Below are 24,280 nucleotides of genomic sequence, written 5' to 3'. Positions count from 1 at the left end.
AAAATAAAATTATTTTCAGGAATTCATCCCAAACATTCGATGCTACCCGAAAAGGTGGACACATTATGTGTTGTGTGATTGTTTTATTGCAATTATGAAATGGTTTACGAAGACTGAAATGTCAGTGAATGAAAAGAAAAATGTAAAAAATTGTGAACAACTCCACAAAATATTTACGAAAATGCTATTCACACTTTGTAATACTTTGGCTATTCGCACAATGTGCGAATAGTCACCTTATAATACTTTGACTTTTCGCACGTTGTACGAATAGCTAAGAAGATACAATTCGCACATTGTGCGAATAGCCAAAGTATTACAAAGTGACTATCGCACAATGTGCAAATAGCCTCTTCTTCGCTATTCACACACCGTCAGGTAAAAAACATGAATCCAAATATTATTTTAAGGACAGTATTCGTTCAGAAACGGAAAATATATAAGGAGATGTTGTTGATATAAATGACCAGAATTTGATCGTGTCAGAAAAATTACGTAATGAGAGCTTTCGAAACCAAATATTATTAACCTCTTATAGACGGCAAGCATATAACCAGTATTATTACCGGTTCTATTACTTCCATCGATCAAAGTATTTTAATCTGTTGATTTCAAGTCTTGTACTTCAATTTTTCTAACATTCATGAAAAACCCTATTACCCAGAGATTGTCATTATTTTTGTCGTCGTTATCGATAACAGATGAACAGCCGCATGTGACAGGTTGATGTATTTCCACAGTCTTTATATCAGAATATTTATTAGATAAAATAGTCAGCCTTTATTAACCTTTTATGAATCGTATGGTTGAGGTGTTTGTTTTGTTCCTACTTCATTCTCCTACAGATTGTGTGAGGGAATAGTTTAGTTTGATACAATTAAATTTCTTCCTTCTACAAACTCTTAAGGAAGGATTTCGGCTTGCTCATACTGAATTTATCCTTCCACAATTTCTATGAGGAAGGAGTTGGGTTTGTTCGAACTGAATTCATCCTTCTGCAAAATGTGTAAGGAAGGAGTTTGGTTTGTTCCTACTAAATGCATCCTTCTACAAACTGTGTAAAGAAGGAGTTTGGTATGTTCTAAATGAATTCATGCTTTTACAAATTGTATGAGGAAGGTGTCTGTTTGATGTGAATTCATCTTTCTACAAACTGAACCAGTGAAGGTGTTCGGTTTTTGTTTACTGAATTTATCCTTTGACGAAATGCGCCACATTTAGTCATTTTGTTTTACCTTGAAAAAAGGCTACATCCTCAGAATGTGCGAAAAGCGAAGAAGAGGCTATTCACACATTGTGCGAATAGCATCTACCAAATATTTAGCTGTTGAACAAACAATGGGTAAGAATGAAATGAATTGTTCGGTGTGCTCTATATAATTCAACATTTACAGCTGTTAAAGTGCTCAATTTATTACCATCCATTATAGATTTTACCACGAGTACTTCTGACAAAACTACAACAATGTCGGTTTCCTCAACTACTCAACTACAAAGTCTTGATAGTGTAAACCCGACGGATTGTTAAACAAACAACGAGTAATTAAGAAACCAAATGCTAATCAATAAATTAATTTTAACTCCAACCGCAAGTCTGCAAAATCATTTATCGATCCCAGCCAAACAATATATATAAGTTTTAAAGTACACATGAATGTCTTGAGAGTGGTACGTTCCAGACGCGCGCGAAAAGAAGAAAAGGAATGTAGAGTACCTATATAAATCAAAACTCAAATAAAACTTCGGTGATTTTACAAGATGGTGTCATATTCGAAAGTTTTGCTGAAAATGGCATTTTGTTTAGAAGGTCGAATTGAGAGCTTTTCAGTAATTTATCGCATTACTGGCAAAAGGTAAAACAGAAAATCGAGGGGACAACATCAACACAAAATCGTGTCCCACGCCTCCATGTTTCTTTTTGTTTGCTTTAATGTTGATCATCAGTTGTTATAAAGTCAAATACTAATTTATCCTGTGATTTTACCATTTATCTACTTTGCCAACGATTCAGTCTACTTTCCAGACGGTTCGATCTATTTTGCCGATAATTCGATCTACTCTACCGACAATTCGACCTACTTTGCCGATAATTCGATCTACTTTATCAACGATGATTCGTCCCGTTTTCTCAAAGGTCTGACATGGGGACTACATGCGGTTTTCGTAAATTACTGTGCTGTAATTTTCATACAAAATGGTAGCTCAGTTTCAGTTCAGTTGAAATTTTGTATTAAATTGCAGACTGAGTTGCCGATAGGCACCTTTTCTTTGCGATACGGACCCTGTAAAAAAGTGGCGATCGACGTAACCTGCACACATACAACCTTGGGTTTTCAAAACTATTGAATATAATTTACAGCCGATTTGCTCAAATATCTTATGAACCTCTTTCATTGTTGATCAAAAATTAGATCTGCTCCACCTACCCACCATTCTCTCCAGTTGTTTCCCCCTCGCTGAAATTCGATGAATATTTTGGATTTTTGTCGTCGCATTTTGCTTTGATTCAAGTTCACTTTTCACTTTGTCAACATTTTAAAATTTTAACGAAACTTAAGGCAAATATTTTCCAATTGACTTTCACCGAATGCAAAGCAAAATAACTGCACGTGACCTTTTGAACTGGCTTTTTTCCCCTTACAACAGCCAAGTGATTTAATCCATTTATTCATCCAACCATCGATCGCAATATTAAATGAAATTCATCAATTTACTCAATCGGATGTTGAATTATAAACTTCCTTCCTTTTCATCAGCAGTGTGATTATTTTCATAAAATAAGAACTTTTCTTTTTTTTCTTTTTTTCTCTCTGCCATCCACTAAACAACCATCCCCAAACGAAAACTAATATTTTTCATCAACATCAAGAACCATTTCCATTAAAATAAAAGCAACAGTAAATAACTCGTAGAATAAGTCAGCCGTTAAAGAGATTCATTCAAGTGACAACACAAATAATAAAATTTATTTGTGTTGGGTGTTCAGGAGAACATTGAAGAGGCGATTGAACCGAGCTGCTTTAATGGAGTTATAAACCAAATATGTGTTGATGTTGTTAAAGGTCTCGTCAGAATCATTCTTTTTATGAACGTGGCTTTAGAACAGAAGCACACAATGATGAGCAGTGTTTTGTTCAATCTTCAGGCGAAATAATTCTCTTGTAATTAGCTCTGGTAGTGTTCACCTTCATAGTGTAGGTATATATATTCATCATCATCTTAATTTAAAACTCACTCTTGTATTAAGATTTCACCTTAACTTCATTGTCTTTGTGTCTTTTCAAGAGTTCTTGATAATGAATGAGGGTTATTTTACATAGAGTTATTTCGCTGCCTAGGGCATAATCCATAAAATGAGGAAGGATGATGAAGCTTTTTTTTGTTGGATTGTGACGCCACGCTAGGTTGATATTTAATTAACTCTTACGTGTAAAGTAAATTGTTACAAAATAAATTTGGTCAAAAATCAAGATATCTTTTTCGATTAATTTACCGATTGAAACATCATCAGGTACAGCCCTAATGATCAAATTTTATGGCAAGACAAATTTCTTAGAAGATTGTCTGTCATTTTTCTTTTAAACTTTTCTTATTCAACAAACTCATAACCTTTGCTTGCAAGAAAAGTATTTTCTCAATATTCTCCCATGAATCCATGCTTTAATGCTCAAACAAAACAATCTTTAATAATTTATTCGATTGCCGGAGTAAGCTTTCATACATTTTGTTTGCCACTGACAGGGTGAACATGAATTTCTTTCTATGTTACATTGGAAAAAATTGGCAATAGAAAATTTTACTTGACATTACACTTACGGCTTGGAACAGGTCGGTGTTACCTGAACGAAAATACCTGAACCGGTTTTTACCTGAACATGAATCAATCAATTTTGACCTGATTTCACCGGAAACATGACTATAGAGATCTGGTCTGAGATAATCTGAAACCTGACAGGTGGATCTGACAATTTTTCTAAAAAAACTCAGGTTTGATTGAAACTAGATTCATGTGAGGTCAGGTTTGTTTTCTAAAGTTGTCTGGCCTGTTCAGCTTAAAGGCTCTAAAAACGTAAAGCGATAGACTGGACTAATACTTTTCGAGTTATTAGTGATTTAAATATGATGACAACACTGAAAAGGTTTCTACATAATATAGGGACAGCCCCATATGTCACCGATAAGAATCTGAACAATAACTGGGCACCCTGTTCTCTACGCAAAAAAAAGCTTTCAGATATTTTGTTGTGTGTTTCTATATGCTTTTTGATCTTAACTTTAAAGGAATCCACTTAGTTCATTGAACTGTGCTTAATGTAATTGTTCCTCCGAGTCAGAGTTGTATGATGACAATACGAACAACATACGCTTTTGCTTTATTTGCCAATATTGTATAGGTATACGTAGGTTTACAAGGGAAGAAAAAAGTATGAAGGGAATTTAATTAAATAAACATTGTGAAATTTGTATACCTTTTTCCACCGTTGAATTCTCGGAAATTGTTTTAGGAGAGCCCCGTCATTGGTAAATAGCCTTATCTGGCAACGCTATTTCGAATATCAAGCATGGGTAATTAAGATACAAATCTAATTTGATTAAATACGAAATTAAAATTAAATTTAATGACTAAATAATGTTGCCGTTGCACAACACACACCACACATACAATCTACATGCGATGCACACCCAACAGAAGTCGACAGCACTTATGAGCCGAGCCTTTTATCAAAACAATTATCTGATATTGCGTGACTAATTCATGCATCATGCCATAAAATACATAAAATAAAAATAAATTATAACGTGAAAATATGTGACCCCCCGATCCTGCAAAATGGGAATATTTTATATTTTCCTTCTTTCCCTCATTTCGTTATATTTTAATATATAATCATTCCATCCCCTGCGGTGATATGCGTTCAGCACAACAGTACAAAAAAAAAATTCCTCGAAATTCAAATTGACAATTTATGTGGGGTGGCGATTCATCAAATCTGAGATAAGCATATATAAATATGGATACATTTTTGTGTGAGTTCTCTTCCGCTAACATTATACCAGATATCATTTACGTATAGATATAATAATAACAGAATCCACAGGATCGAATTTATTTAAAAAAAAAAAAAAGTTTTTTGCGTTACTGCTCTTTTACACTTACACCAAACGTAAACATTTCTTCATTTTTGATAAGATTTGGTATGGGAAATTAGATTGAAAAAACGTTTTGCCAATAAAATATGCTATGGGAAAGCAAAACCCACGAGCCGGCTGCAACGGGTACCAGTATCCACATGAATTCTCCAATTACTTTGTATATTTCCAATTTTTTTTAGGAATCGATGAATTTAGATTTTATTTTTTCACATTTATTCCGATTAAGAGCAATGGACCCGTTGCAAATTTGTAGTCTACATTTAGGCGGAAAATATTTGTTTTTTGATGATTTCTTCGAACCAAAATCTTTTTTTGAAAAAGTATTTACAGCAAGCACGTAAAAATGTGTTACTTTCAATGGAAAAATTGGTTTGTGGGTGATAACTTATCCCACTTGGAGAAACCTGTGCAGATTACATAAAGAAAGTTACCACTTCAATGTCAATTTTGGGCCTACACATTCTGAAAATCCATGATGGCACATTTTTGGCGAAATGGTGAAAAATGCAGATGATCTAGTAATCACCCATAAACCAATTTTCCTTTTAAAAGTAACCCATTTACGAGTGCTTTAATGGTTTTACTTTTTCAAGAAAAGATTTTGGTTCAGGGAAATCATCAAGAAAAACGAATTTTTTTCCGCCTAAATGTAGGCTACAAATTTACAAAGAGTCCATTGCTCTTAATGCAGACCTTCTCAATAGCGTACTTCGTAAACACTGTCGTCATCTTTCGAATGATACGTTCTACGAATTACACGAACAAATCTTAAAAATATATAAAATAAAAATAACGAGAGAGACGCTTCTAAGTCGGCTATAAATATTCCCTATCATTATGTATCCACATTTTAAAATATAAATCCATCTCGATGATTTGATATATTAACTTGTTTGAGGCTCATAAACATTTTCACCTGCTTCCTTTTGTTGTGTTTTTTCTTCTTCTTCTGTGTGATTCTTTCGGTTGAATTTTATATTTTAACTCAAGTCCGCGTTTCTTTTTTTGTTATTTCTTTTGAATACAATAAAAGAACTTCGTCTCACGACCAATTTAATAAGAATAAATCCTAATTAGTGTTCGAAAATGTTTTATATAAAAACTGTGCCGATTCCGTATTCTACCAGGTATAACATTACGACTATGTCGACCGAAGCAAATTTTAGTTTTTGTTGATTATTCGGTTGAGATTGTATTGACGACAAGCCGTGTCGTCGCTAGATATCATTCAATTCTTTAAAACGAATGTGAACATTCTAAACCCTTTTCATAGAATAGGGTCGGGGCAGGTGTGAAAAACACGTTTACACCATTATTCTCATCGCCAACGTATCAACCGTTCAGCGTCCAGTTCCAAAATAAAATTTGATCGGTATAAAACGGAAAGTAATTATACCGGTTAATAGTACGTCATGAATGAGTGAACAGCGTGTCTTTCCCACACACGTTAAAAGAACGAAATCAAGCGTCAACAACTTAGAATGAAATGGTAAGTTAATTTGAATTCGAATTTTTTACATTAATTAGTCGACTGTGCCACACACACAGACTGTGGAATATTGAAATGACATAGAAAATTTGATGTTGCATGTCCATAACGCTATGCATTCCTGATATAAAAGACTAGATTTCATGTGCAGACTGAGGGCTCCGTACCTCCAAAGCTGCCAAAGCTATAACGACCAAAAGTATGTTGCATAAAACCATCAAAACGCTGTGCCAAAAACGTGTTTCTGATACAGCTTATTTCTGAAATATTCCGAAAAATTTCCGAAATTATAGGAATTTTCTTGAATTTTTCCAGAAATTTTCGGAATTTTCAGAATTAGACTTCCGTAAAATAAGCCCTGATGTCTGCCATTGCATTGCTTCGGTCTGAGAGGTTGACTGATGGATATTTCAATTATCTAAAGTCAAGGGCCTTAAGTCAAAGAACACGTTTTACGTTCACTATGATCGCTTCTGTGAAACGTGTGAAATGTTAGCAAAACCCATAAAATCCAGAAATGTCTGTAACGCTTGAGGGCGTTCGTTAGGTTAAATTAATTAAGTTAAATCGTAGATGGACAATATCGACCAAATGACCTGGAATTAATTCACAAAAGAATTTTTTTCTGGTTTTTTGATAGCACGATAATTTGAGAAATTGCCTACTTTCTAGATGGGACGATAACTCGGGTTGTGCTGAACTAATTTTCTACATTTTTGTTTCCTTCATTGAAGAATCAAATTCATGAGGTCAGGTTTGATGATGAACGAAATCGATCTAACGTTCTGGGAGTTTATTTCCGGAAGAGTTTTCATTGGCCGATAACTATAGTAATTCTTAACTTTCAAAAACAAACTTTGTTCTAATCGACGAAGAATGTAATACCTGCACAATGCATAGGAGTTCTGTTTTACCAATTTTTTTTTTGGATGTTTGTCCACTCCTTGTGGTATTATCTCTTCACTTATGCCGTCGTTTCTATTGTTTCTTTTTACAGTCGTTTTTTTGACTGATTGCAGCACGTTTGGACTTATCCGGTCCTAATTCAGCGAATGGAGTCTTGAATTTAAAATAATAGAATGTTTCAACATCCCATTAGTCAAGCGACTTGGTCCATCCATCAGGCGGGACCTGGTTATACGCCAAAAAAAAAAAAATGAATAAAATTCTGCGGTGACATTGGACTTCTTAAAAATCAGTAGATATTAAAACAACATCAATGTCTTCATCTTCATAACACAATCCTCTTTGGATTGGTGTACGGTGAACCAATAACAAGTAAATGAAAATCATTATACAGATTCGCTCGCGAAAAATCCTTGAAAAGCACTAAATAACGTGTGCTATTAAGCAGAAATCCTCAGTTTTGTCCCATACAATAAAAGTCCATTACACAGCATTAATACTTAATTAAATTAACTACACCAACAAGAGGAAGCGACTATAAGACAGTTGGTTTATATTCTCTTCTTTTTTGAAAAATAAAGAAACGATTCTAAGGTAATTCTTTCGGTTTGATCGGGCTAAAGTGGAACTATAAAAAAGTGTACTGTATAGATTCTGAATTTACGATTTGCAGATAAAAATGCAACGTTAATCTACTCTGAAATAAACTGTCGGCATTAAATGTATTATATACAAATGTGAGGATGTTGCATTTTGGTATATATATTCAAAACGAAAAGAAGTAAAAATAATGGCGCTGCCATAAATTATCGGCATCGGTATTCTCTCTGTAATCTTCACGGGTTCATGAATTTATTTCATGTAACATACAACACAGAGTGAAGATTATAGAGCCAACAATTGCAGCAGTTTTATATTCGTCGTCTTCTTCTTCTTCTACTTCATCTCGTATAATATGCTTGGGTATATAAAAATGGTGCGCCCAGAGGAATATCGTAGTTAGAGCGTGGCATTACAATTTGCAAGAGATCTTATTTCATATATATGTATAAATATTAAGTGCTAAATCTTGCTTTTGGCCATAAATTATTTTTTTAAAGGTAAAATATTGATTCATGATTCGCAAATAGCAACACAATTTCTGTTGATACTTAATTTTAGAAAGTTGAAAATTGCTTTAAGTGCTTATTGGTTATCTATTTCAACCGAGCTGTTGTCAGCTGTCTCAGCTACCTGTACTTTACATTGACCCAGATATTTTAAAACCGTAAACTGCCCTTTGGGTGTATCGGGTCCATGAGTGTGTGAAAATGGGATATGACCAAAACGGACCGTATTTTCTATGAATGTATCGAAATCGATAAACCAAACAAACACCCAACAAAACACTATGCTCTGATTCTCTTCGGTAAAATTGTCTTATACTAAGAAACCATGGTTGTTATAATCAACAAAGACGTACCTTAATTGGGACACAATTAGTCATTTAATGAAAGATTTCTCTACTTTGTGTTCAATTACCGTTTATGTATTCCGCAAGGAAAATGTGTGTTCGGTATGGGAAATTTACTATAAAAGGCATTCAACCACGAAACATTAATTTAATGTTAATCTTAAACACCTTAATTACCTAATGAGAGGTACACACATATAATATACAACATGTATTTAATATGTGCTATTTAGATTATATATGCTTTTCGGCAGCTAAATCAACATTTCGTGTGTCTATATATTTTAAACATTATGTGGGAAAGTGTAAAATACTCGAAAGCTTTTGTGTTGTAAATATCCGCTTAAACAAACTTAAACAACCCTTCATTAAGCTCATATAAAGTAAACATAATTTCTATGAGTGGCACATGTACATTAAAATAACAAAGCATCTGTGGCCGGGGCTATAAGTCAATGGAATATGTGTTTATTCTAAATTGAATAATTTTCGAGTGGCTTATATTGAGCATAACGTTATGCGAAAAGGATGTCACAAAAATTCTTCGGTTTTGTTTTGGTAGGCACTTGTTTCGGAATGTTAACGAGAATGAATGTTGACCAATTCCTTAACATTTTGCAAGTTATTTGTGGGTTTTAGGAGCCCGGAGGCTTCGTTTAAAATACGAATTTTGTTTTTTCTTGCACCTAAATACGTCGGAATAGGAAACCTAGCTCAATGTTAAGACATCGAGATGTTAACAGCATTTATTCGGGCATCTTGTCAATGGGTTTAAAACAAATTGCTTTTCGCAAAACCTTCGACCCTCATCATAATAACTACCCATAGTTTCGTTGGCGAACTAATTATGCGATAATTAAAATTGATCACACCAGTCGATATTGTTACGACATTTTCAATCTTAACGGATAGCACTATTGACCGAACCGTATAGGTCTCGAATGATTTGATGATATAATGTCATGGTTTCATCCAACGCACTTCAAGCTTTGTTTGATATACTGTCCCGTTTCAGTAATCTATTTATAGTACCATTCATGCTTGACGTGCGTTGCTTCATCTCGCAACCAACTTCAGAATTGGAAAGAGTAAATCGCAAATTTCGGCTAACTGTGCGTCGTAAAGTTGACAATTTTCTAGCCTACATTTGTGCGCAAAAAAATTCGTTTTTTTGATGATTTCTCTGAACCAAAATCTTTTTTTGAAAAAGTAGAGCCATTAAAGCATGCAAAAATGTGTTACTTTTAAGGGAAAAATTGGTTTGGTGTCGATAACTTAACCCACTTGGAGAAACCTTTGCAAATGTGTAAATTTATGTGTTTTGCAAAGGTTTCTTCAAAAAAAGATTTTGGTTCAGAGAAATCATCAAAAAACCAATATTTTTGCGCACAAATGTAGGCTAGAGAATTGCCAAGGGGTAAGCGGTCTTAAAGAAAATATTGAATTATAAGTGTCTATTTCATAATTTTAGAATGATTTCGCCGGAAGAAGTGACGACTTTAACCGTCGACCAACCGTACACATATATCCAAAGCATTCTAAAGAAGTATGGGCTGCCTGCTTATGGAACGAAAAATCAATTGATTAAGCGTTGGATAGCAGCAACAACAGCTGAAAAGCTGCCACCAATATCCACACTACAATTGATGTGTAAAACATTTGGATTGAAACAGCCTAAAACGAAACCACAGCTGATGGATCTGTTGATCAAGGTACGACAAGTTAGATTCCCTGCTATCGAGAAGTTTTCTCGTTTTAAACTAGATTAGTTGTTTGTTCAATCGAATGGAATATTGTTTGCAGAATAATAACATGCAGAATGCAGAATAACATCGAGATGTTAACAGCATTTATTCGGGCATCTTGTCTATAGATTTAAAACAAATTGCTTTTCGCAAAACCTTCGACCCTCATCATAATAACTACCCATAGTTTCGTTGGCGAACTAATTATGCGATAATTAAAATTGATCACACCAGTCGATATTGTTACGACATTTTCAATCTTATAACGGATAGTGCGCGTATATTTTTGTATGTATAGTGAGTACATCTCACATATATATATATATATATGTCGTCGCTCACATGTTGAAAGACTATAATAACAAAATACACCGGCCGTATATCGATAAATTCATGGTAAAAAATATCTCTTGCATCTTCTCTTTCTTCTTTTTCTTACCACACCATCATCTCTTTGCCACACCGTCACTCTTCGACTGTGCAAGAAGAAAAGAGCGTATATCAGCATATGTATACGTATAATTTACCACTTGCCCGGTACAACTCTGAACATGGGTGTGCTGAAGAAGAGTACAGCGATGAGATTTTTAGTTGAGAGTATTATATCGACCGCAACGGATGTGTTCTAAAATCGATCCTGAAATTTGAATACCGAGAACATTTTGCTAGCAAACATTTTGTACCATTCGTACCATCGCTGCTCTTTGGGCTTGTACATGCGCACTGAAAAGTTCTGGATATTTGAGACTGTTTTTTTTTTCGTTCTGGTGTGTGAAAAATTCGAAACGATTCGCTGTCGAAGTACTTGGCAGGCATCATAAATTGATATTTGGAAATTGTGGTTAATTACAGTGACTTGTGGTTTTTGAGTTAATTTCTTTTTGGATTTGAATAAAGTGCAGAGTATACACACACAAAAACCCTCAGCGTCACAGGGTTTATCAAAGACAAAATACTTGAGTGTGATACGTTTTGTGGTCCAGGGATTGCCGTTGAACAGCAAACAGAAAAATTGTAAGTTTCATATTATTATAGGCTTTTTGTTTCTTCAACATGTATTGTACTTTTTGGAAGATAAGCCACAAAAAATAGACAACGAATAACTTCGTTCAGAAAGACTAGTCATCTGTTATCGACAACGATGACACAACTTAGGGACAACTCAGGATTTCATTCTCTTTTATAGAAAAATTAATGGCAAAACTAATGAAGTAGTAGACTTTGTTCCAAACACCGGCTCATACTACAAGCAAAAGAAGTTCTAAATGTAATGTTTTCATCGCAATTCGTACTTGCCGTTTAAATTTTTTTTTAATTTAGCACAAAAACTCCCATAAAAAGAATTTATTTTTTGTTTTCATTAAACAAACCTTAGACAACAATTTCCATAAGTAATCCCACAGTTTATGGGGATAAATATTTGTGTTTCTCAGCGGTATGAGGTTACACATTTATACAAATATATACGTAAAGGTTACGACTTTGTGGTTATTATTATCATATTTCTGTGCTGCGGTTTCGATGAAACTTTTAATACATGTTTGCATTTAAATACCACACGAAAATGCTCTTAATACATATAGGTGGCTGGGAAGGTTATACGGGTAATAATTAAATGAAATACATTCCAACAGAACATTATTATAATATAAAATGGTCATCATCCGAAAAACAATTTATAATTAAATATAGAAAGTTTCTGAAAGAAGAAAAAAACATTTGAAATTAATTTCTTGTGTCAAATACACGCATATCCATACCACTATGTAATCAACAAATCAAGATAAAATCATTAAATTCATCTTCAATCATTCGTTGTTTTTTGTCTAGAGTACAAATTTAATTATGTCCGAGACTTTTTTTTTGTTCAAAACATTTTACTTTTTTTCATTCAGCTAATATTAATTTATCGAACTGGTTCTCGACTATTAAACCCGAACAAAAAAGAGCTTTAGGCCACTATTGTATTTCATGATTTTTCTAGACTAGTTTTACATTTAAAAATTATCCACTCGCATAGCCAGACAAGATTGATTATACCGATAAGACTCTTTAAAAAAAATAAAAATTATTAAATAGACAAATACTATGGAAGAAATGAAACTCACTTTTACCCATATATTCTTATCCAATGTTAATCAAAGCCATATAATTAACTTAACTCTTCCTCTCCATTTATGGTTTGTTATTAAAACAAAACCAAAAAAAAATTATAATAAATTGCCCGCTTGTAAGACAACGAAAGCAATTTAAATAAACACGAATCTACTCACATTTTACCTGAACTGATTACTGGTTGCAACAGATAAACAATATTGGAAGCGTTTTTCCAAGAGCATTTATATCTATATTTAGAGGTACTCAATATATTACACTGCTCTTGTTCTCTCTGTACACCATTGTAAACATTTTAATCCCAGTCAATTATTATTATCCAGTGCAGAGTTCGATTATAGCACACCAAAATTATCTTCTCAATTGTTTTAACATATCGTTTTATTGAATTAATTTTTCCCACCTATAATTTACTATGGCAATTTGAATCGGATGTATAAATTATGGACGATTTTGATTCATTACAATTTAATGTTTGTTTACAATATTTACACGTATAAAACACTCTTGACATACGACTGGTTTTAACGAATGGTGAATGTGCAGAGAAAAACATATTTATCCACTGCAAGTTGAAAATATTCATAATTTTCAGCAACATTCTAATTAGCAAACGTAGTAATGCATAGGGGTATATTATCAAGATATCTACCACGGAAATGTGAAGAAGCATTCTGTGTTAGTTACAGTTCATGTTGTTTTGCTTGAAAATTATGAATATGTTCACTAGCAGTCTTGTAAATGGCTAGTAAATGGCGCAAACGATGTGTTGCCGATTCGAGCGAAGCGAGGGCGCTTCTAGTGCGCAAAACACCCCCATTTACGAACTAGTTAGCAAAATAGCTATTCTGGATCCAGTTAGTCATTTCAGGTTTTTAGAGACGATTTCTTAATGTCCGATGTAATTGGGACAATCAGTGGAAAGACCCTCGTAGATCTATGTATCTGCAGAAGAACATGGTATTCGAACCTTCCTAATTAAAATTTATATTTTTTTATTACTACCGTGCCGTAAAAATAGCCAAAAAAAGAGACTTCGAATTATGTACTTAATTAGATCTGTTCCAATAAAAAACATTCAAAGGTCGTAAAAATATATATCGGAGAAAAAAACACATAAATAAAATAATATAAAACCCATACTGAATGTATGACCATTATCGAACAGTTTGTCAAACCCGAGACCGAAAAAGGAAAGGAAAAAAAATATTTTTTTTTATTTAGGTCAGGTCTTGTGAGAAATTCTTTGTGAAAAGATTTTTTTTTCTATTTGAAAGGAATACTCGTATTATGTGTGTTAGACATTGTGCACCTTCTAACACAGTAGATAATTCGAATTTCTTTCGAAACCATTCAAGGATCAAAAATTTGTGTTTTATGGGAACGACTAAGAATTTACACACAAATCGATTCTATTTTGCCTTTAGATGGTGTATTTTTCCATTTTGTTATTGTTACACTATTTACACACCGTTTCTCTCTCGTTGCATTCAAATGAAAAAAACATTTTTATGAAAACTCTGGTTTACAATAAAAGTTTGTCGTTTTATTATTCACTCTGCTATCAATACAAACAGGAAGCTACTCTGTCCTTTCGTTCCATTGTGTATATATGCAAAAAGTCATTGAACGTTTTTCTTTTCTTCTATCTTTTTAGACTGCCACAGTTCCGCATCAAATCAACGGAAATGTTTTCCATTTGGCACCTACTTTCGGTCACCTTGGTCGCTTCATTCATCACGACAACAAATACGCTAGCCAATTGTCCAAACAGTTGCCAGTGCAACGATGTATCGCTGGTGGTCAACTGTGGCGAGGGGAATCTGGATGTTCTACCGATCGCACTGAATCCGTCGATTCAACGGCTGCAGATCAAAAACAACAAAATCAAAACAATCGACTCGTCGATGCAATTCTATGCTGACCTCAGTCATTTGGACCTGAGCTTCAACCACCTGTTCACCATACCACCGAGGACATTCAGTTATCAAAAGAAGCTACAGGAATTGCATCTGAATCACAATAAAATCGGGACAATTTCCAACAAAACATTCGTCGGTCTGTCGTCTCTGATTGTTTTAAATTTACGAGATAACTTTTTGGATGAATTACCGAAGGGTGTGTTCTCAGCACTGACCAATTTGGAAGACTTAAATATTGGACAGAATCGTCTGACTCGTATCGACCCGGATGCATTCGAAGGACTCGCAAAGTTACGCGTTTTATATTTGGATGACAATTCCATGGTGTCGGTACCATCGCCATCGTTTGTTCATATTCCGAATTTGGCCGAAATTTACTTGGGGGTCAACCGTTTCTCGGCGATAAAGAGTGGAGCATTTGAAAATTTGAGAGAACTGAGTCGATTGGATATCCGCAGCACATTATTAGACACGATACCGGTCGATGTGTTTAAAGGAGTTGAAAACATCCGAGCTCTGGATATATCCGACAATCAACTGGTTCGCATACCGAGTGTTGAGCTAAGCAAACTGAAACGTCTGGAAGAGCTGTATATCGGGCAAAATGACTTTAAAATTGTTCCTGAAAAAGCATTCACCGGTCTAAAGAACTTAAAGAAAATCGACATTTCCGGTTCGATTAAACTGACAACTGTTGAGTCAGGAGCTTTCTTGTCCAATTCGAATTTGGAAATCATATCAATCACGTCAAACAAAGCATTTTCGGATCTGCACGAGGGAGCCTTCAGCGGATTACCATACTTGAAGCAATTAATATTACGGGACAACGCACTGGTTACACTAACAGAGAGCCTAACACATTGGAATGATCTTGAGACCCTGGACCTAACCGACAATCCTTTGACATGTGACTGCCGTATGTCATGGTTGAGAGATCTATTATTAGCCAAGAACGCTAGCCACCGTCAGGAACACGTACTCTGTGCTTATCCAGAGAAACTTCGCGGGCAAAGCTTACAAAAAATATCGTCCGACATTCTCGGTTGTACGCAATCCGTTTCTCATGGTCAAACAAATTTGAGCATCATAGTGGTTGGCTGTGCAGCTTTTATAACTGCAATAGTCTTGGCGGCAGTTAAGTGTCGTCGTCAAATCCGTGACATGTTGGTTGGAAAGTGGCGCAATGTGCCAATGAGCCCGAAAGAATTGGAGTATCAGAAAACATTTTACGATGACGATTTTATGTTCCGACATCCTCATCCGTGCGGACTTAGTTCCTTTTCCACAATGAATCATTACTCGTACGTGAATCCGACTATTCGTTCTATTCCAACCACTGAATTGTAATTAATTAAGGAAATGTGTTTGAATGATGTATTGTGCCTCTTATCAAAAGCAATTCCTTAGTTAAATGATGACAAAATTACGCTTGACTTTCTTGTTAAAAAGAACTAATGTAAGACTGACAGATTTCCTAGAGTTTGTGTTACGTGCTCACTTAAATGCTTTGTGCATATTTGAGGTAATGAATGTAAAATCGTTGTGAACTTTTTGCTCGGATGTTAGGGAACAAAATAATTTGTCGCATGTTCCTATTATAATATTCAATGAATATAAACCAGACTCAAAATTTGCTCCTGTACAAATTTAATTTAATTAGACAGAATGGAAATGATGCAAGTACTATATGTATAAAGTAGGAATAGAAGTTGTAAATATATATTTAGCATTACTAGTGGTATACTATACAATGTGTATGGAATTTCAAAATTAAGTAACTTGACACAAAAATGAAGAATGTGATATAATATTTAAGTCGAAAATAAAAAATTCTTTTAAACGTTATCAAAATTCGCATAGTTTCAACTTACTTGGCATCACTCTTGGTTTTGATTTGGAAGTGTAGAGTTAAACGTATCAACTCTGTATTCTGGAGGTGCGGGAAAAGAGAGATTTTCCTAATATTCTGATTTATCTAGTCAGTGCCTTTCATTTGACACATCGCACACCATTGTTGAGCGAAAAAATCCAGAGATATGCTTGAAGAACTGGTGACAAACAGGCAAGACACGCTGTTTCTTATTCGTATCGTTAAGGCCCGTCATTGGGAAATGACAGAACAGTTTCCCGAAAATGTATGTAAAATTTTATCACAAAAATTCACCGAAAAAATTCAAAGAAACTCACCTCTTATGCTTTCCATTGTATTCGGGCATAGTCTCTTTAGGTCGCCAAGGCATATTTGAGCACTAAAACACTTTTTACTCGATGCAAAAACAAAGTTTTTTTTTGTTTTGTCGCGACACAACTGTGACACTCTGCTACTATAAGTACTAGAATCAATGTTTGCTGTGTTCACTTCGGCAGTAAAATATTTTCATTCAAAAAAGTGTCGGACATTAAAAAACAATCATCAAACGGTTGACAAAGGGTAGCGTATACATTTAATAATGTTCATCGACCATTTTTTAAAGCTTTACGAGAGCTCAGCGGACATTCTCTCAACGATGGGAGAGCATTTATTAAAAATTTAGCCTCTCGTAAGACTGCGCTGAGCGTAAATAAATGTTCGTTCCTCTTTAGTAAGCTAAGAAGACTTCGCGAAGTCTAATTGTGCCACCTCTTTGAACACTTACTAGGTATTCGCTGATGCTTATTGAGTGTTCGCTTAGCTTCATTGCCTTACTACAACGTGCTAAGGCCTGACGGACTCTTACTGAAGCCTAGCGGAGAATTATTAGAACTCATTAGAGGTTTGTCAAAGCTCAGCGGAGAATTATTAGAGCTCAGCGGAGGTTTGTTAAAGCTCAGCGGAGAATTATTCGACCTCAGCCGATATTTTTGTTCGAAGAGATGGCATAATTAGACTCAGCGAAGTCTTGTTAGCTTACTAAATAAGTGGGATAGGTTACAATTTTAATAAATGTCTACCATCGTTGAAGTGTCGGCGAATTTTTTAAATGAAAATATTTTACCGCCGAAGTGAACACAGCAAACATTCATTCTAGTCCTTATAATAGCGGAGTGTCACAGTTGTGTCGAAATATTTTCTGTGTTTTATCGCGACAAAACAAAAAAAAATTTTGTTTTTGCATCGAGTAAAAAGTGTTTTAGTGTTTAAATATACCTTGGGGACATAAAGAGACGGTGCACGAATACAATGGAAAGCATCATGCGTGAGTTTCTTTGAATCTTTTCGGTGAATTTTTGCGATAAAATTTTCCATACACTTTCGGGAAACTGTTCTGTCATTTCCCAATGACGGGCCTTAAGTGCAACGTTTTGACGAGACGAAACAAATATTTAATTTTTAAGAAAAACTGGTTTGTAGCTATCGGCGAGAAAGCAAGTAAAACTGCATATTTTCCTACTTTTTCTACTTTCCCGCACCTTCCTGATCGAAAATTAAATTAAATTTCGAAATCTAAAGAAAAGTTTGTAAGAAGTCGAAATGCAAAGTCTACACCTCTCTCTGCAGAAAAACTTTTGACATGCAACATTTCCTCTAAGAGCCGTTCATAAATTTCATAACGCTAAGATCTTCATTTTCAAGACCTCCTCTCCCTCTAACGCGAAATGTATTACACTTAAAAAAATGTATGGTTTGTCACGCAGGTCTTTTACACACCCTCTTTCGTTAAGTAATTTATTAATGAGCCCTTGCATGTAGGAGCTCTATCGTTTAGGCATAACGAATAATTACATGACGTACCCTGTGATGAACGAAATTGAATTTTGAAACAGCTCGAATTCTATAGGACTTGTCTTTACACGCCTTTAAGGTTAATGGAACAGTGGACAGAATTCAGAAGAATCTAATATGCTGTAAGAAAAGTCTAATCAATTTCGAGATATCTTGATTTGTATTTGAAATTTCGTTAGTCACTGGACCAGTTGCTTCAGATGTACCGGGCCACTAAAAATCAACAGGTCAAATAAAAGTTGAACAACCATCCGGGTTGGGAGGTCCTTAACCTGTTACAGACGGCAATCATATGACCAGTATTATTATCGGGTCTATTACTTCCGTCGATCAAAGAATTTTTTATTTGTTAATTTCAAATCTTTTACTTCAATTTTTTCAACATGCATTTTACAAGATAAAGGATCGTATTACCTCGAGCTTGTCATTATTTTTGTCGTCGTTATCGACAACAGATGAATAGCTGTATGTGACAGGTCGAAGCTTACAAGTGTATTATAATTAAGCTCACTTCAGTAGCTTCCTAAAATCAACCTTAAAACAGATAGGAAAAACTTTTTTCAGTTGTTGAACAATCTAAGTGTTTTTTTAGAAAAACCTTCGTTGTCGACATTTTGTTGACACTTCTATATGCTGATAGCTCGGGAGATAAAATACCTATGTTATCCCCCATTGTTTTAAGAATGGAGAAATAGTTATTTATGCCACCTTTTCTCAAAAAGGGGCAACAAAATTTTCATTTTTCGCCACTGAGTTCATAGAAAATACAAATTTTCACCCAGAACTGTCAACTTTGCTTTTGTTTTAAAAAATGGTGATATTAATACTTAATAGTCATTTACGAAACAAGGACAAAGATCGAAAGTACTTTCCGTTTTACATATTGAGTTTTTCATGCTTGCTGAAGTGACCGAAAGTAGGAAAAATGTCAATTCAATCGATATTTTCTACTTTTGGCTGCCTTAGGAAGCATTAAAATTCATGTTTTTGTTTCGTGGAGCAAAAAGGTTAATCACGCCTCGCACAAATGAAAACCAATGTGTTCACCTAAGGTAGAAAAAAGAAAGTTCGCGGCATTCGCTCTGGCTAAAAAACGTCGATTTTGTTGGAATTTCCTATTTCATTCCCTTGGTTGGTAAACAAATAACTATTCTTTTTGCTCAAAATCTTATACTTAGTTTGTTAAGGCACAGTCATATAGTATGAGCTGGACGTCTTCAATTCTTATTGTCGTCTTTGTCAATATCATATGTATATCTATCACTGATGTTCATACTAAGCCATGCAATATATTTCTGTACACGGAGTTTGAACACTCCTACGGTAAGAGTGCTCCAAGTCAAGAGCTTTTGAGATCTGTTGAGTCTTCAGCGATACTTTCAAATTATATAGGTAAGAAACGTTCATCTTCGTTAATTTCCACAACTACCACAACCATGTGATACTACTGGCGTCAAAACCATTTTTTTTGTTTGTTTTAAATTCATACATTTCGGCACTACCAATATGTGCATCAAAAGTTACGTATTGTTTTGTGCACCCGTTTTAAATGCAATCGAATCGTCCATATTCGACGTGAATGGCAATATTTTATTCAATGAATGTATAAATTGCGAACCATACTGTACAAAAGCAGTTAATATACGTTGAATGTTGAATGCTTCATTTAAAACTGGAAAAAAACGCACAATCCACTTTACAACAGCAACTTGAAGTCATAAACATTTCGCATTTCGGTTGTTTCATTCAACGAAACAACCAAAAGCCAATTTAGAAGGTTCCTGCAATCAAAATACTGTGTGTTGTTTCATTTCCAAAATTTACGTTTCCATTCTCCCATACCCTTTATGTATTTTAAATCTACATTTGAATGGATATGGGTCCCGATTCGTTTTGCATGTACCATTTGAATTTGATTAGTTATAGGTGACTCTCGGTGGATATTCCGTCGTGTAGCGCACACTGTGTGTCTGTGTATATAGAACGCAGAGCCCAATATATAATATGGTTACAGCCATGAAACGCTCAATTCAAAAGGACAATTTTCATATGTAAACCAGTTAGCATATTTAGGCATCGTGTGTTTGTGTGCTAATTTCAATTTGTAAATGCAAATTCAGCAGAAATGTAAATGTACATTTTGCTCATAAAACTCTAAATTGATGCGGTGAAGCATCCATTATAAGCACGGAACCTTCTCGCTTGCTATTGATATTGTTTTGTGACTTTTGATGGGATGTAAATCTTTAATGGAACACGGTATAAAACATGTAGTTCAGTGATTGCACATTCTTTTATTCCATACATTCCCGTCCAGATAAAAAAACTATTTGAAGTAAAAGCTCCAAACATTTTTCATACACATTTGGACCACCCCAACTACACCAATGATTATGTCTGTATAAAAACTTTAAAATCTAACTTGAAAATCGAAGTGATGAAAGGTGCCAGTGATTATAATGTGAAATCGCCTTACTTTTACTTGAATTGAGATGTGAAGTTTGAACTTATTTATTTATTTGATTCTGTGAAGCCTAACGGTTATACAAAAGTTTGATTTCTGATCGCTGAACTAAAGTTTCTTAGACCAAATTTTCGATGAAAATGTATTTATAAAATCTATCTATAAAATTAATTTGTACCAACAGTATTCCCCACATTATAATAAAGGTATGATAAAATAAATGAATTTGTGGACAATTCTTTGTCAAATTTCATAAAAAAAGACAATCCTTCACATAATCTAGGACAATCCCATACAAATAAAGGCAATCCCTTGTCAACGAAATTCATCTGTTATCAATAAATACGACGACAAAAATAATGACAGGCTATGGATAATATTATCCTTAATACAATAAAACACTTGTTAAAGAAATTGAAGTAGAAGACTTGAGATCAACAGATTAAAAATACTTTATGGAAGTAATAGACCACAACATTAAACGGATAAAATTTAAAAGAAAAATGAAACGCAGAAAAGATGGTACAAAGCAATTGAACAACTTACTTCACAGTGGGACCAAGGTACTACACCTAGCACGGCTGAATCGAAAAATGAAGAAATCAAACAAAGATGACAAACACAGTTCAGGTCCAGGCAGGAACAGAGTTAACGGAGGCTATGGCTCTGACAAGAAATAACCCCGATGATTGTCTAGGAATTACGAGCTAGCGGCTAATTGACCCCACTCGCTTGTCGTACATTATGCCGTAATTTTTATGAGGGACTTAGTGAAAAATTCTTTTGTTTAAAATTATCAATAAGTATTTTATGCAAATTACGGCAGCACAGAAAGCTCGGTTCACGAGTGTGAATAAAAGATGAGCTCTTACACTTAAGGTAAGTGATAGGCAAGGAACCCAAAACGTCTCTTACGATGAATAAAGCGCATCCAGGCAATGAAGGCACCCTCCAAAGATAATCACAATAAATATAACATTAGCACGATCGAGCTATCATCTGTTAGCTACAATGAACGCAAAAATAAGTTAAGAAAGCTAACTAGTGTCTTCTTAAATAAGAAAAGAGTATGTAAACAAATGAAGTAAAAGATTCGGTGTCAAATTCTGAAAATTGATATTGTTTTGTGACTTTTGATGGAACGTAAATCTCTAATGGAAAATGGTATAACATATATGTAGTTCAGTAATTGCACATATTTTATTGATAAAAAAAGTTTTTCGTGCATTCCCGTTCCGATAAAAAAACCCATTGTTCGATTTCGATGATTTCGCGGAGTAGATAGAAGCTTTTTTTTATTCATTAAAATAAAATGCGCGCAAAATAACACCAAAACAAAAAAAGTAAATATTTTCATAAAATAATTTATGTGTTCTGAAGTATATGCAAAAACATGCTTTAAGCTTCGATAAATTTTCATGTAAAACAAACGTGATTTCCGCAGTGAATTATGAGTTCAATTTATATGCAAATATTTTTGATATTTTATAAATTTATAAAAATTTCTCTTGTTGGGAGTTTCCTCTGGTAAACATATTTCTGCAGAATGGATGATGTTATTTTCAATAAATAATCTTTGAAAACATACCACTTTTACGAAGACGGTCGCTCCGATCGTCTTACGTTATATGTATGCGGAATGAATCTAAATAATTAAACCGGTCCAACACATTTAAATTAACACAACCCATTTGAAACCCTTCACACAAACTGTTTATAATCCACAAATATAAATAATAGTTATCCCCTATGTGTAAGCAAGTAAGCATCCCCAATGATATTTACCCGTATCAGCCCTTCGACTCAAACATTACAGTTCTCCTAACTCGTGTTCTGCATTTATTTCCCTCCTATATATATGCTTTCGCTATAATATGGCTTTTCTCATCTCTTCTCCTGCACAACATACAGTAGAACACTTTTGCATATTTGATATTATATTGGCATAACATGATGCCTTCGGGTACTTAGAGACAATTTGAAAGTATACTCATGTTATGTTGGATAAAGATATGTAAACAAGGGTGTTAGGTTATATAATATTGCGAAATGAAATATGTGAGCTGTACATCCCCATATCCATATACAGATATATCCAACCCACAGTCACTTACATTTTGATGGAATAGGGAAGGTGAGCATGAGGAATCTACGTTTCGAAAAACCATAATTTCAGCGTAACGTTTATGTGTAAGTTTCACACCCTTCGCTGTACAAATACATTTGAAAGATACTGGATGGAAGATGTTTTTATTGAAAAACAAAATTTATGTGGTGAAGTTAGGGTGGATGTTCTAAGTGATTTCCTTCGTATTTTAGAATTTACATTATTTTGGGATCTTAGGCCAATTTTAACGGACTAGCCACTACATAACTTCTTCGAGAACAACTTCAACTTCAAACTGTTTTAGGAACGAGCAGTCATCTGATATCGACAAATAGACAATAAATGAACGAAGAGTTCAAACTATATCTCTTATATATTAGCAGAACAATAATAAAAACAAATGAAGTAAAAGATTTTGTATTAATTACGTTGCGACATTTTGGAAAAATAAGTAGTAGATTTTGAATGGGCTCAAACTTTGGAAAATTATTTTTTATTGACTCAACCATTCCAACATTATCCAACCTTTATTACAACACCATAGGACATAGAAAATGAAAATCATCCACTTCGTCCATTAATCTATTTATAGCGCAAAATAACTGAAAACATGCATATGAGGAATGTTCTTATTTAACCGAAATGCTATTGGGATCAAATAAATTTGATTAATCGATGTAATAAACACGTATTATCGACTCGAGGGAGACATCATCTGTATCCCTATTGCACAAATTGTATGATTTATGGTTGCAATATTCAATATTGATTTAGTAAAAACATATTTTCGTGATTGCACAAGTTTGAAGTTCACCGGGATAAACTGTCACCATTGTTTAAGGCTTAAATGACATACAGCAGTTAAACGTATTGATCATGAGACAAAAGGGATGCAAAACGGTCGCATTTTGTACACATATATATGCTGTGAATGTGGTCACTCCTTGCTGAGGCAAATGTAAATGTGATTGAGAGTTTAATGTTTGCCGACCATATTTATATTGAAGCAAATAATTAAATTGCGTTCACGTAACGAGACGAACGATACATGAACGTGTTTGAATCCATTTATGTTTAAAGTGTCCTGTAACAGAAATGTTTCTGTCAATCAATTATTCATCGATTTGTCCTAATCACGACAAGAAGTCGAAATGTTTATGGGAAATTTTTGTTGAATATATGTAAGAAGCGTTATTTTACGCCTATTGTGCCCTGGTGAAAA

General features: G+C 34.3%; 1 protein-coding gene and 1 long non-coding RNA gene across 2 annotated transcripts; both read left to right on the top strand.

The window, feature by feature from the left end:
• The first annotated feature begins 542 nt into the window (after positions 1-542).
• LOC119083222 lies at positions 543-24,078 on the top strand. Its single transcript, XR_005088819.1, has 3 exons — positions 543-728; positions 18,908-18,910; positions 24,066-24,078. It is a non-coding gene; the product is annotated as an uncharacterized LOC119083222 (long non-coding RNA).
• LOC119083221 (insulin-like growth factor-binding protein complex acid labile subunit) lies at positions 11,280-16,632 on the top strand. Its single transcript, XM_037192887.1, has 2 exons — positions 11,280-11,761; positions 14,520-16,632. The coding sequence occupies exon 2, from the start codon at positions 14,551-14,553 to the stop codon at positions 16,129-16,131; it is 1,581 nt and encodes a 526-aa protein (XP_037048782.1). The 5' UTR covers positions 11,280-11,761; positions 14,520-14,550; the 3' UTR covers positions 16,132-16,632.
• Positions 24,079-24,280: the final 202 nt, after the last annotated feature.

This window comes from Bradysia coprophila, unplaced genomic scaffold, assembly GCF_014529535.1.
Source record: "Bradysia coprophila strain Holo2 unplaced genomic scaffold, BU_Bcop_v1 contig_583, whole genome shotgun sequence".
Taxonomy (NCBI): domain Eukaryota; kingdom Metazoa; phylum Arthropoda; class Insecta; order Diptera; family Sciaridae; genus Bradysia; species Bradysia coprophila.
This window is presented reverse-complemented; position numbering and strand designations above follow the sequence as displayed.

Coding starts and splice junctions, on each gene's coding strand:
- LOC119083221 (XM_037192887.1), top strand. CDS start 14,551: ATGTTTTCCATTTGGCACCTACTTTCGGTCACCTTGGTCGCTTCATTC.